The 14,148-nt window shown below is 36.2% G+C and overlaps 1 protein-coding gene across 1 annotated transcript in view; it reads right to left on the reverse strand.

Annotated features, from left to right (window-relative positions):
- Positions 1-5,576: 5,576 nt before the first annotated feature.
- LOC117317123 (vacuolar protein 8-like) overlaps positions 5,577-14,148 on the reverse strand; it is a 42,957-nt gene continuing 34,385 nt past the window's right edge. Inside the window, exons 12-14 of the mRNA XM_033871921.1 lie at positions 13,746-13,880; positions 10,672-10,797; positions 5,577-7,914 (exon numbers count right to left, since the gene is read on the reverse strand). Of these exons, the coding sequence (XP_033727812.1) occupies positions 7,760-7,914; positions 10,672-10,797; positions 13,746-13,880 (416 nt within the window). The 3' untranslated portion in view covers positions 5,577-7,759. The remainder of the gene's footprint in view (positions 7,915-10,671; positions 10,798-13,745; positions 13,881-14,148) is intronic.

Raw genomic sequence — 14,148 nt, forward strand, 5'->3', positions numbered from 1 at the left:
TATTCAGGGCATCCAGTAGAGTTAGAGAGTGTTTGACTCCCAAAAATGAGACCTGACTCTTTGGATTGAAGGGACATGTTTATTTGATATTATAACTTGTCATATTTCTGAGAAATAGTGATTTGACTTCTGAAATTGCAAAACATCAAAGGTCATCTGGATGCCCTGCACATTAGGTGTTCAATATGCCATTATATTTCTTAATTTAGGTCACTTAAAACAAAGTCTCAAGTGACCTATTCTAACCACCTCGTCTGTTAGTAAACAATTTACATTTTAAACTTCTCAATAACCAAAAGGTCTAGAGACCTGATATTGGGCCAATAGCATGCTGGGTGAAGGGCTATCAAGATTGTTCAAATAAATTACCTTGACCTTCATTTAAGGTCACTGGGGTAAAATATGCTAAAATCTAACAACTTCTCATTAATCAAGCGGTCTAAAAAACCTGATATTGGGGCTATAGCATGCTGGAGTGAAGGGCTATCAAGCTTGTTCAAATGAATGACCTTGACCTTCATTCAAGGCCACATGGGTCAATTACGCTCAAAGATTACCAGAGAGTCTGCATCGATCACCTGGATATTTCAGTAAATATTGCAAAATACTCTTGACTTAAGTTCATTTTCAAATATTTTCCTACTTTTGAACTGACTCTCCAAAGAATGGTTCAAACTACGGATGGACTAAATCCTGTCATTCTTGAAAAGGGAAAGGTATTTTCAAGTTTTTTATTTTTTTTTTCTCTACATTTCTCTGATTGGGCCCCATTTCTCTTGCCCCAAGGGTGTCACATCCTTCATTTATGCAACATACAACATTGACAAATAATACTCCCAATCTAATTAAAATTAGACTTGTAATTTTCCGCTCCTCTACAATACACTTCAATACAAGATCTAACGATGCCCCGTAGGAGGTCATCTCAGCATGACCTTTCAGCTCAGCCAATCAACGCGCCGCCTATGAAATTGTCGGTGTGATTTCATTCTTCGGAAGTATAAATACTTGCACAACATTCCCAAGGTATTCGGATAGTTGATAGCAACGGTAAACAACATGGATGAGCCCACTCGGCTCACCAAGAAACCTCAACGAATTGATAATTTAACAAACGTTTGCTGTCCGTTTGGGTTTTCCTTCATCGTACGAGAGATAGACAGTGAAGGCAACAGCGTTGTGAAAAAAATTAGTTTGAAAGGAAATATAATTCTATAACGTGTACGGTAACGATTTTCGCACACAGTTGGCAACACAATCTGTCCTGTCGACGAGATATTGTTTAATCGTTTTCTGTTCTTCTTTCAATGTAACTTCCAGAGGATTAACAATATTTTTATTACCGTGGCCATTAACATAATGCATTTTGTCATTGGTTGATTAATGACGTTATTGACCAGTTTTCATTGGCTTATATTTGAAGCTCAAAGGACATGATGAGATGACCTCCAATGGGGCATCGTTAGATCTTGTATTGATGTGTATTGTAGAGTATCGTAGACGAGTGGAAATTACAAGTCTGATTTTAATTAGATTGAATAATACTCCAGACCAAATTCGATCAAAATCCATGAAGTTTTTCAGGACTACAAGTGCTGTTAAAAGATTTACACTTTGGGCAAGGTAAGCTAAAAAATTGTTACAAAGGGCAATAACTCTGTAAATTACTGTTGAATCATTTCAATTTTTTTAACTTGTCCGAGATCTTGTTGATATATAGCTGCATACAAAGTTTCATCAAACTTGGTTGATATTTACCTTAGGTCCAACTGAGCTATTGCAGCACTGATTATAAAGCGAAGGTTATGGATTATATAATAATGATACTGTAGATGGATTCTATGATAATCGGTAGAAAGGAATTGTTGGAAATTGTGAAGATCAAATTTCTGGTTACTGAGCAGCGGTACAAAAAATGAAGTGAAAAAAACATCCATTTTTTTCCAATTTCTCTTTTATTATAAATAAATTCCACTGGTTACACACAGGAATGTTAATGAAGTACATTAATTGTATACCATACAATGTATATAATGATAATCATCTTGGAGCTGGAATGACCTGAATCATAATACATGTACAACCAAGCATCAAACTTCATTCTACTGACCTAGACAATAAAAAATCCACCAATGGTGGAAATCTAGCACCATACATCCTTAACCAAAAACAAAACAATGCTGAATTACCATATTTATCCCGCAATAAGCATCTATACCTGGTTATTTGATAGGCATAGTCATTTCTTTAGTAGTTCAATTAAAATCTATTTTATCTTACTGCAATAAGCCCCATGCACTTCCTTACATACCCTTTTATCTTACTGCAATAAGCCCCATGCACTTCCTACATACCCTGAACATCATGTTATCCTTTTGCTTATTTCAGGATAAATATGGTATTCTTTAAAATAAATATCAAGAAAAAATATGTAAGGAATAAATCCTTTGAGAAGAGAGTTATCTATGTAAAAATAAAGAGAGAATTTTGTAGTTCAAAAAAATTCAAACAAATGCTATTGTTGTCTTGCAATAAGCCCACCCCTACTATGAGTTGTATAGATATGGTATTCATTAAAACAGAAAATCAACAAAATAATATAATCAAAGAATAATTCATTGGACAATAAGAAGAGATTGATCTATGAAAAAAAAGAGATGATTTTATAATTTAAAAAAAAATGTTATCACGGTCCTACTACTGTAAGCGTGCAAATTTCTGCTAATTATGTGGAGTCCTTTTGATTGCAAAAAAATTATTTTGATATCAACTTATGTAATATCGAACTACAAACGAAGGTGAATCGATCGCAAAAATTACCCCCCCCCCCCCCCCGCGTATAGTTTACATATCAAAATGGCAAAATTAACCCCCTGCGAAAATAACCATGTTTACAGTATCTGCCCACCACTACTCTCGAGTTGAATTTTATTTCGGGATAAATATCATGGTATTCATTAAAATACAAAGTTTAAACAACATCATTTGTAAGGAATAATTCATCGGAGAATGAGAAGAGATTGAAATATAAAGGTAGAAATAGTCTACAATATTATAAATTTATAAATTACATGTTCATAACAATTGTCAAAATGTAAAAAAAGGGGTAAAGCTCATGTATATTTGTGTGAGCAATTTAACAACAAGGATGAGTTGTAAAATATCAATAACTATTTAGATCGATATATAGAAGTAATTATGTAAAACGCACAAATGAAAGTAATAATGTTAAAGTACAAAGTGAGTTCTGGGTAGTTACTCTATAGCAATAGACTTACTCAATATCCAAAATAAGCCGAGGACCATCCTCGATTCTCGAGGAGTTATGATTACATATGCTCTCTTTCCATTCAACAGAGCATATGTGATTATAACTAGGTCCCCTTGAGAATCAAGGATGTCCCAAGAAGTGTAAACATTGTACAATTTGTAGTTTATGTTGGTTTCCAACAATGTTTTTGGTGAAATTAGAGCTTAACAAAAAATGAATGCTAGTAAGTAATAAAGAATCAATACACGGTAAATCCATAATAAAGTGTTTGAATTTTCAGTGCATAATATATATTATACATAATTATTAATCATCAACGTCAATTTATATATTCTGTATATTATCAAAAAGAATGAAATTCTAAACTAAAATTCATGTACAACGTATATCAATCTACCGATAGAAGACAAGAGAAAAAAGCATTTGTGAATTACTTTGGAGAATTATTTCTAGAAAAGTATATTTAAAACACAATGGAATTGACTACATAAGGCAAAATAACAAGTGACCCCAAAATGGGAAACATTACAATGATAACAAAGGTGCTCCGGAAGTATAACAAACCTAGAGCTAGGAGTAAAAACAAAATAAAATATTACCCAGCCTGTACCAAAAGGCACAAGAATTAGAAACAGACACTATCCTGGTACCAAAGTTGGAACAACTCTGAATTGCAAAAAGAAATTGCCCTCCTGAGCTGGTACCTAAACTCTAGCCTATAATCAAACAAATATCACCCTGATACCAGCCACCTCCACAGTAGTAAACAAACATTACCCTGGTATACAGCATCAAACACAATTGGGGAAAAAACAATACCATCCTGGTACCAAACATCCCGCGAATTGGAAACATGGACATTACAATGGTACCAAACAATCCGCGAATTTTTATCAAATATTACCCTGGTACCAAACACTCAAATTGTAAACAAACATCACCCTGGTACCAAACATTCCAAATTAGAAACAATCATTACCCTGGTACCAAACACCCTGAATTAGAAACAAACATCACCCTGGTACCAAACACTCAAATTGGAATCAAACATCACCCTAGTACCAAACATTCCAAATTAGAAACAAACATCACCCTGGTACCAAACACTCAAATTGGAATCAAATATTACCCTTGTACCAAACACCCTGAATTTGAATCAATCATTACCCTGGTACCAAACACCCTGAATTGGAAACAAACATCACCCTGGTACCAAACACCCTGAATTGGAAACAAACATTACCCTGGTACCAAACACCCTGAATTGGAATCAAATATTACCCTGGTACCAAACACCCTGAATTGGAAACAAACATTACCATGGTACCAAACACCCTGAATTGGAAACAAACATCACCCTTGTACCAAACACCCTGAATTGGAAACAAACATCACCCTGGTACCAAACATTCCAAATTGAAAACAATCATTACCCTGGTACCAAACACCCTGAATTGGAAACAAACATCACCCTGGTACCAAACATTCCAAATTGAAAACAATCATTACCCTGGTACCAAACACCCTGAATTGTAAACAAACATCACCCTGGTACCAAACATTCCAAATTGAAAACAATCATTACCCTGGTACCAAACACCCTGAATTGTAAACAAACATTACCCTGGTACCAAACACCCTGAATTGGAAACAAACATCACCCTGGTACCAAACACCCCAAATTGAAAACAATCATTACCCTGGTACCAAACACCCTGAATTGGAAACAAACATCACCCTGGTACCAAACACCCTGAATTGGAAACAAACATCACCCTGGTACCAAACATTCCAAATTGAAAACAAACATCACCCTGGTACCAAACACCCTGAATTGGAAACAAACATTACCCTGGTACCAAACATTCCAAATTGAAAACAATCATTACCCTGGTACCAAACACCCTGAATTGGAAACAAACATCACCCTGGTACCAAACATTCCAAATTGAAAACAATCATTACCCTGGTACCAAACACCCTGAATTGGAAACAATCATTACCCTGGTACCAAACACCCTGAATTGGAAACAAACATCACCCTGGTACCAAACACCCTGAATTGGAAACAAACATCACCCTGGTACCAAACATTCCAAATTGAAAACAATCATTACCCTGGTACCAAACACCCTGAATTGGAAACAAACATCACCCTGGTACCAAACACCCTGAATTGGAAACAAACATTACCCTGGTACTGTACCAAACACCCTGAATTGGAAACAAACATTACCCTGGTACCAAACATTCCAAATTGGAAACAAACATCACCCTGGTACTGTACCAAACACCCTGAATTGGAAACAAACATTACCCTGGTACCAAACACCCTGAATTGGAAACAAACATCACCCTGGTACCAAACACCCTGAATTGGAAACAAACATCACCCTGGTACCAAACACCCTGAATTGGAAACAAACATTACCCTGGTACCAAACACCCTGAATTGGAAACAAACATTACCCTGGTACCAAACACCCTGAATTGGAAACAAATATTACCCTGGTACCAAACCCCCTGAATTGGAAACAAACATCACCCTGGTACCAAACACCCTGAATTGGAAACAAACATTACCATGGTACTGTACCAAACACCCTGAATTGGAAACAAACATTACTCTGGTACTGTACCAAACACCCTGAATTGGAAACAAACATCACCCTGGTACTGTACCAAACACCCTGAATTGGAAACAAACATCACCCTGGTACCAAACACCCTGAATTGGAAACAAACATTACCATGGTACAAAACGCCCTGAATTGGAATCAAATATTACCCTGGTACCAAACATTCCAAATTGGAAATAAATATTACCCTGGTACCAAACACCCTGAATTGGAAACAAATATTACCCTGGTACCAAACACATTTCTATTATAAGGCTTAGTGTAATTCAACACAAGACTAGACCATACAGTATTGTTAGATGTGAAGATTCAAAACTGGATATCTTGGTAAACAGTTAAATAATATCATTGTGGTAAGTTCCCCAATTCCATGACCATTTTGATCTGATCAATTCAGAATATTTCAATCTACTGTGTAACAATAAACTAATTTTGTTTTGTTATGCTTTAAAATTGAATTAAAAAGCAATTTGATTAAGTTTTTATGTCCAGGGCTCAGAGAAAGGGAAAAATATAAACTAATTAAAAATAGAAATATCATAGAAATACAATGTATACATTATCCCAGCTTGTGTAACATTCACCAATTAACTTTCTACACTTATTGGAATCTAAAAATTACACAAAAAACCACTGCTAAATGGCACATAGGTTACACAATACAATAATAAATGAAATGACTGTTTAAGCTGTAAACAGTTGTCCACTTCTACCCTTCTATAGACACATACAAATTTATATCATAATTATCGACATGATATTTATCTAATTGAACATTTTGAAAAACACAAATTGCAAGCATCATAAGAAAGCAGTGTCCTCAAAAATGAACACTAAGGAACTCCTGCCATGATTTTGCATTAGATTAAATTATTTGAGAGATGAAGTAAAATAAGCATTACAATGCTATTTATGTATAAAATTATGTTAAACAAGCATTCTGAGAGTATTGCTAAAGCAATATATGTCCCCTACCGGCCCTAGCTAAAAATAGTAACAGTGATCTTGACCTTGACCCAAAAACTCTGAAACCCGAACTTGATCTGTAGCTACTCATACTGAAGTTGCATACCAATGTTTAGCAACAAACCCTAAAGCATCATCATCATCATCATCATCATCCATATATCAAATTTCCTAAGTCTTAGCAAAAAATGTACATTTGGGCACGAGTACCATTTTTATGAATACTGGCCCAGTTCTCTTAACTGCTAGTAGTTCTATATCCCATATTTTGATATTTATAAGATGGTAGGTGTAGTCTGTACTAAGGACTAGCTATTATAACATGAATGACTGGGATGTTTCTGAAACTCTTATACTGTGAATATACAATGTCTGCTATCAAAAACTATGCAAGCATTTATTCATTGTGTTGCCAATATTTCAATTTGACCAAAAACCCTAAACTATTTCCTGAATCTGTAACACAGTTTTTTTTTACAATAATTGCAAAACATTCTATAAATTGTTGACCTAGATGGAAGCATGTAAGGGGGTCTTACTGAGGGAGGAAACCAGGGCACTTGTGGGGGAAAATCCATGTGGTGGGGTTGGTGTCTCACACCAAATTGGGGAATTGAACCCTAATCCCAGCTGCCTACATAATGTAGGTGAAAGTTGAGTGTGTTAACCTGAATCTGTGATTATAATAGAGTTGGACACCACTGGTAGTTTGATTTAATGCATGAACACATCAACTATGCAAAAGATAATGAAAGAATATTAATTATGCATTTAATGTGACCAGTTGATTATAACTTTCCTGTTTGTCCAGCCTTTTCGTTGCTTAAGATGCCAATAAAATGGCTACAATATCTGGACAGGTTAAGTTACATCTATGCAAGTGTCAGTCATCACTGGACGTTGATTCTTCTTCCACCCGAAGCTTTTTCAGCACAGTTGTGGCGAGCTCTTCGATGGTGGAGGGCTGTAAGGTGGAGGCTAGTTTGACAACAACTGGTTCTATACTGTGATCTTGAAACGCCTTGAGGAACACAGGATCTGGTGGATCAAGGAAATCAGAATACTAATGTGAATCTCTAGGGACCATGTCAGTTATCAGAGTAATACAAGGTAATACTAGATATGTAAATTCCTAGGAACCATGTCAGTTATCAGAGTAATACAAGGTAATACTAGATATGTAAATTCCTAGGGACCATGTCAGTTATCAGAGTAATACAAGGTAATACTAGATATGTAAATTCCTAGGGACCATGTCAGTTATCAGAGGAATACAAGGTAATACTAGATATGTAAATTCCTAGGGACCATGTCAGTTATCAGAGTAATACAAGGTAATACTAGATATGTAAATTCCTAGGTACCATGTCAGTTATCAGAGTAATACAAGGTAATACTAGATATGTAAATTCCTAGGGACCATGTCAGTTATCAGAGTAATACAAGGTAATACTAGATATGTAAATTCCTAGGGACCATGTCAGTTATCAGAGTAATACAAGGTAATACTAGATATGTAAATTCCTAGGGACCATGTCAGTTATCAGAGTAATACAAGGTAATACTAGATATGTAAATTCCTAGGGACCATGTCAGTTATCAGAGTAATACAAGGTAATACTAGATATGTAAATTCCTAGGGACCATGTCAGTTATCAGAGAAATACAAGGTAATACTAGATATGAAAATTCCTAGGGACCATGTCAGTTATCAGAGAAATACAAGGTAATACTAGATATGTAAATTCCTAGGGACCATGTCAGTTATCAGAGTAATACAAGGTAATACTAGATATGTAAATTCCTAGGGACCATGTCAGTTATCAGAGTAATACAAGGTAATACTAGATATGTAAATTCCTAGGGACCATGTCAGTTATCAGAGTAATACAAGGTAATACTAGATATGTAAATTCCTAGGGACCATGTCAGTTATCAGAGGAATACAAGGTAATACTAGATATGTAAATTCCTAGGGACCATGTCAGTTATCAGAGTAATACAAGGTAATACTAGATATGTAAATTCCTAGGTACCATGTCAGTTATCAGAGTAATACAAGGTAATACTAGATATGTAAATTCCTAGGGACCAATGTAAATTCCTAGGGACCATGTCAGTTATCAGAGTAATACAAGGTAATACTAGATATGTAAATTCCTAGGGACCATGTCAGTTATCAGAGTAATACAAGGTAATACTAGATATGTGAATTCCTAGGGACCATGTCAGTTATCAGAGTAATACAAGGTAATACTAGATATGTGAATTTCTAGGGACCATGTCAGTTATCAGAGTAATACAAGGTAATACTAGATATGTAAATTCCTAGGGACCATGTCAGTTATCAGAGTAATACAAGGTAATACTAGATATGTAAATTCCTAGGGACCATGTCAGTTATCAGAGTAATACAAGGTAATACTAGATATGTGAATTTCTAGGGACCATGTCAGTTATCAGAGTAATACAAGGTAATACTAGATATGTAAATTCCTAGGGACCATGTCAGTTATCAGAGTAATACAAGGTAATACTAGATATGTAAATTCCTAGGGACCATGTCAGTTATCAGAGTAATACAAGGTAATACTAGATATGTAAATTTCTAGGGACCATGTCAGTTATCAGAGTAATACAAGGTAATACTAGATATGTAAATTCCTAGGGACCATGTCAGTTATCAGAGTAATACAAGGTAATACTAGATATGTAAATTCCTAGGGACCATGTCAGTTATCAGAGTAATACAAGGTAATACTAGATATGTAAATTTCTAGGGACCATGTCAGTTATCAGAGTAATACAAGGTAATACTAGATATGTAAATTCCTAGGGACCATGTCAGTTATCAGAGTAATACAAGGTAATACTAGATATGTAAATTCCTAGGGACCATGTCAGTTATCACAGGAATACAACATTAAGCTAAACTGTACTTGCTGATTGTGGTGATTTACAAAGCATATTAAATATTGTAATAACTTTTATTTGTAATACAAGTTATTTACTAAACATTTCGAAATTCCTTTATCTACAATGTAATTCTTATAAATATCATCAAACATGTAAATCTTTATTTATTTTTTTTAATTATTAAAAATTATTTAACAATATAATACTACATACCTGATATTAACAAAAGAATTATAAATACCATTTTAGCTAATACAAAAATAAAACCTCTACATCCAATTAATCTCTCTTCTAAGAAAAATGATCATACCTGGGCCATAAGCCTAGAAAAGTTTTTTTTTTTTTTAAATTAAAGTTATGTGAAAATACTCACCTTTGAGAAGCTGTACATGTACCAGGGTTCAGAGTGTGATGTGAGTAAAGTAGGGATTAGGTGACATAATGTACTCACCTTTGAGACGCTGCACCAAGGTTCAGAGTGTAATGTGGGTAAAGAAGGGGTCAGACGCTGTACCAAGATTCAGAGTGTGATGTGAGTTAAGTTTGGGAAGGGCGAACAATTTACTCACATTTGAGAAGCTGTACCAGGGTTCAGAGTGTGATGTGAGTAAAGTAGGGATCAGGTGACATAATGTACTCACCTTTGAGACGCTGCACCAAGGTTCAGAGTGTAATGTGGGTAAAGAAGGGGTCAGACGCTGTACCAAGATTCAGAGTGTGATGTGAGTTAAGTTTGGGAAGGGCGAACAATGTACTCACCTTTGAGAAGATGTACCAAGGTTCAGAGTGTGATGTGAGTAAAGTAGGGGTCAAGACGCTGATCCATGGTTCTGATTGTGGTGCGAGTTAAGGTGGGGTCGGGCGACATGATGTACTTACCTTTGAGAAGCTGTACCAAGGTCCAGAGAGCGATGTGAGTGAAGTTGGGGTCAGGTGACTTGAGGAACATGTCTATGTATAACACTATACCAGAGATATTCACTGTTTTCAATTCCTCAGGGATTTCTGTAAATGAATGTTACTTGAAAAATAATAACATAATACTGTAACAAATGTTTTAATCTCAAAGTTAATCTAATGAAATGACCTGGCATTTAGGTTACAGACAGAACATATGGAGGCCACTTTAAGGTAAGAGATTAGAACTCATGATAGTCGCTAGTCTTTTATAACAAACAGTAAATGGCACACACCTGGTTAAACAACTAAATGTAGTTTAAATAACACATATACATAGTAACTGTTATAATACTTTTACCTACAATAAACAATTATACCTGACCTCTAGTAAGAAATTTGACTTACCTACAACTAACAATACCTGACCTCCGGTCAGGGATTTGACTTACCTATATGTAACAATACCTGACCTCCAGTCAGAGATTTGACTTACCTACAATTAACAATACCTGACCTCCAGTCAGAGATTTGACTTACCTACAACTAACAATACCTGACCTTCCGTCAGAGATTTGACTTACCTACAACTAACATTACCTGACCTCAAGTCAGAGATTTGATTTACCTACAATTAACAATACCTGACCTCCAGTCAGAGATTTGACTTAGGTACCTACAACTAACATTACCTGACCTCAAGTCAGAGATTTCATTTACCTACAACTAACAATACCTGACCTCCAGTCAGAGATTTGACTTAGGTACCTACAACTAACAATACCTGACCTCTAGTCAGAGATTGGATTTACCCACAACTAACAATACCTGACCTCTAGTCAGAGATTTGACTTACCTACAACTAACAATACATGACCTCCAGTCAGAGATTTGACTTACCTACAACTAACAATACCTGACCTCCAGTCAGAGATTTGACTTATCTACAACTAACATTACCTGACCTCCAGTCAGATATTTGACTTACCTACAACTAACAATACCTGACCTCCAGTCAGAGATTTGACTTACCTACAACTAACATTACCTGACCTCCAGTCAGAGATTCGACTTACCTACAATAAACAATACCTGACCTCCAGTCAGAGATTTGACTTACCTACAACTAACAATACCTGACCTCCAGTCAGAGATTTGACTTACCTACAACTAACATTACCTGACCTCCAGTCAGAGATTTGACTTACCTACAACTAACATTACCTGACCTCCAGTCAGAGATTTGACTTACCTACAATAAACAATACCTGACCTCCAGTCAGAGATTTGACTTACCTACAACTAACAATACCTGACCTCCAGTCAGAGATTTGACTTACGTACAACTAACAATACCTGACCTCCAGTCAGAGATTTGACTTACCTACAACTAACATTACCTGACCTCCAGTCAGAGATTTGACTTACCTACAACTAACAATACCTGACCTCCAGTCAGAGATTTGACTTACCTACAACTAACAATACCTGACCTCTAGTCAGAGATTTGACTTACCTACAACTAACAATATCTGACCTCCAGTCAGAGATTTGACTTACCTACAACTAACAATACCTGACCTCCAGTCAGTGATTTGACTTACCTACAACTAACAATACCTGACCTCTAGTCAGAGATTTGACTTACCTACAACTAACAATATCTGACCTCCAGTCAGAGATTTGACTTACCTACAACTAACAATACCTGACCTCCAGTCAGAGATTTGACTTACCTACAACTAACAATACCTGACCTCTAGTCAGAGATTTGACTTACCTACAACTAACAATACCTGACCTCCAGTCAGAGATTTGACTTACCTACAACTAACAATACCTGACCTCCAGTCAGAGATTTGACTTACCTACAACTAACATTACCTGACCTCCAGTCAGAGATTTGACTTACCTACAACTAACAATACCTGACCTCCAGTCAGAGATTTGACTTACCTACAACTAACAATACCTGACCTCTAGTCAGAGATTTGACTTACCTACAACTAACAATATCTGACCTCCAGTCAGAGATTTGACTTACCTACAACTAACAATACCTGACCTCCAGTCAGAGATTTGACTTACCTACAACTAACAATACCTGACCTCTAGTCAGAGATTTGACTTACCTACAACTAACAATATCTGACCTCCAGTCAGAGATTTGACTTACCTACAACTAACAATACCTGACCTCTAGTCAGAGATTTGACTTACCTACAACTAACAATACCTGACCTCCAGTCAGAGATTTGACTTACCTAAACGTAACAATACCTGACCTCTAGTCAGAGATTTGACTTACCTACAACTAACAATATCTGACCTCCAGTCAGAGATTTGACTTACCTACAACTAACAATACCTGACCTCCAGTCAGAGATTTGACTTACCTACAACTAACAATACCTGACCTCTAGTCAGAGATTTGACTTACCTACAACTAACAATACCTGACCTCCAGTCAGAGATTTGACTTACCTACAACTAACAATACCTGACCTCCAGTCAGAGATTTGACTTACCTACAACTAACAATACCTGACCTCTAGTCAGAGATTTGACTTACCTACAACTAACAATACCTGACCTCCAGTCAGAGATTTGACTTACCTACACGTAACAATACCTGACCTCTAGTCAGAGATTTGACTTACCTACAACTAACAATACCTGACCTCTAGTCAGAGATTTGACTTACCTACAACTAACAATATCTGACCTCCAGTCAGAGATTTGACTTACCTACAACTAACAATACCTGACCTCCAGTCAGAGATTTGACTTACCTACAACTAACAATACCTGACCTCTAGTCAGAGATTTGACTTACCTACAACTAACAATACCTGACCTCCAGTCAGAGATTTGACTTACCTACAACTAACAATACCTGACCTCCAGTCAGAGATTTGACTTACCTACAACTAACAATACCTGACCTCTAGTCAGAGATTTGACTTACCTACAACTAACAATACCTGACCTCCAGTCAGAGATTTGACTTACCTACACGTAACAATACCTGACCTCCAGTCAGAGATTTGACTTACCTACAAGGAAGAGTTGACCCAGAGTTCCCACACTGTTGTACTGGACTTCTGATTGGGTGGACAGAGAAGCTAAAGTTACCAGCTTACTGAAAACTTTCCCACCATGCAGGTGAAGCAGCTTGTATTTAACATCATCTACCAGTATAGAATTGTCATCCATCAATCTCATGTATTAATGTATATTATAATTGATTTTACCTCAATAATGCACTCTAATGAGGATGTCATCTCAACCTTGAAATAATGCTAATTGATATCATATATGTTTTTCAGGCCAGTGGTCACCATAATGTCACAATCAAATCCTAAGCTGGTCATCTGTCTGGTGAAGTAACATTGAAGTAACGGTGTAGTCACCAAAACGTCATGCTCAAATCCTACATGGTTGTGATATATACCAAAG

The sequence above is a fragment of the Pecten maximus genome, chromosome 18, assembly GCF_902652985.1.
Source record: "Pecten maximus chromosome 18, xPecMax1.1, whole genome shotgun sequence".
In the NCBI taxonomy this organism is placed as follows: Eukaryota; Metazoa; Mollusca; class Bivalvia; order Pectinida; family Pectinidae; genus Pecten; species Pecten maximus.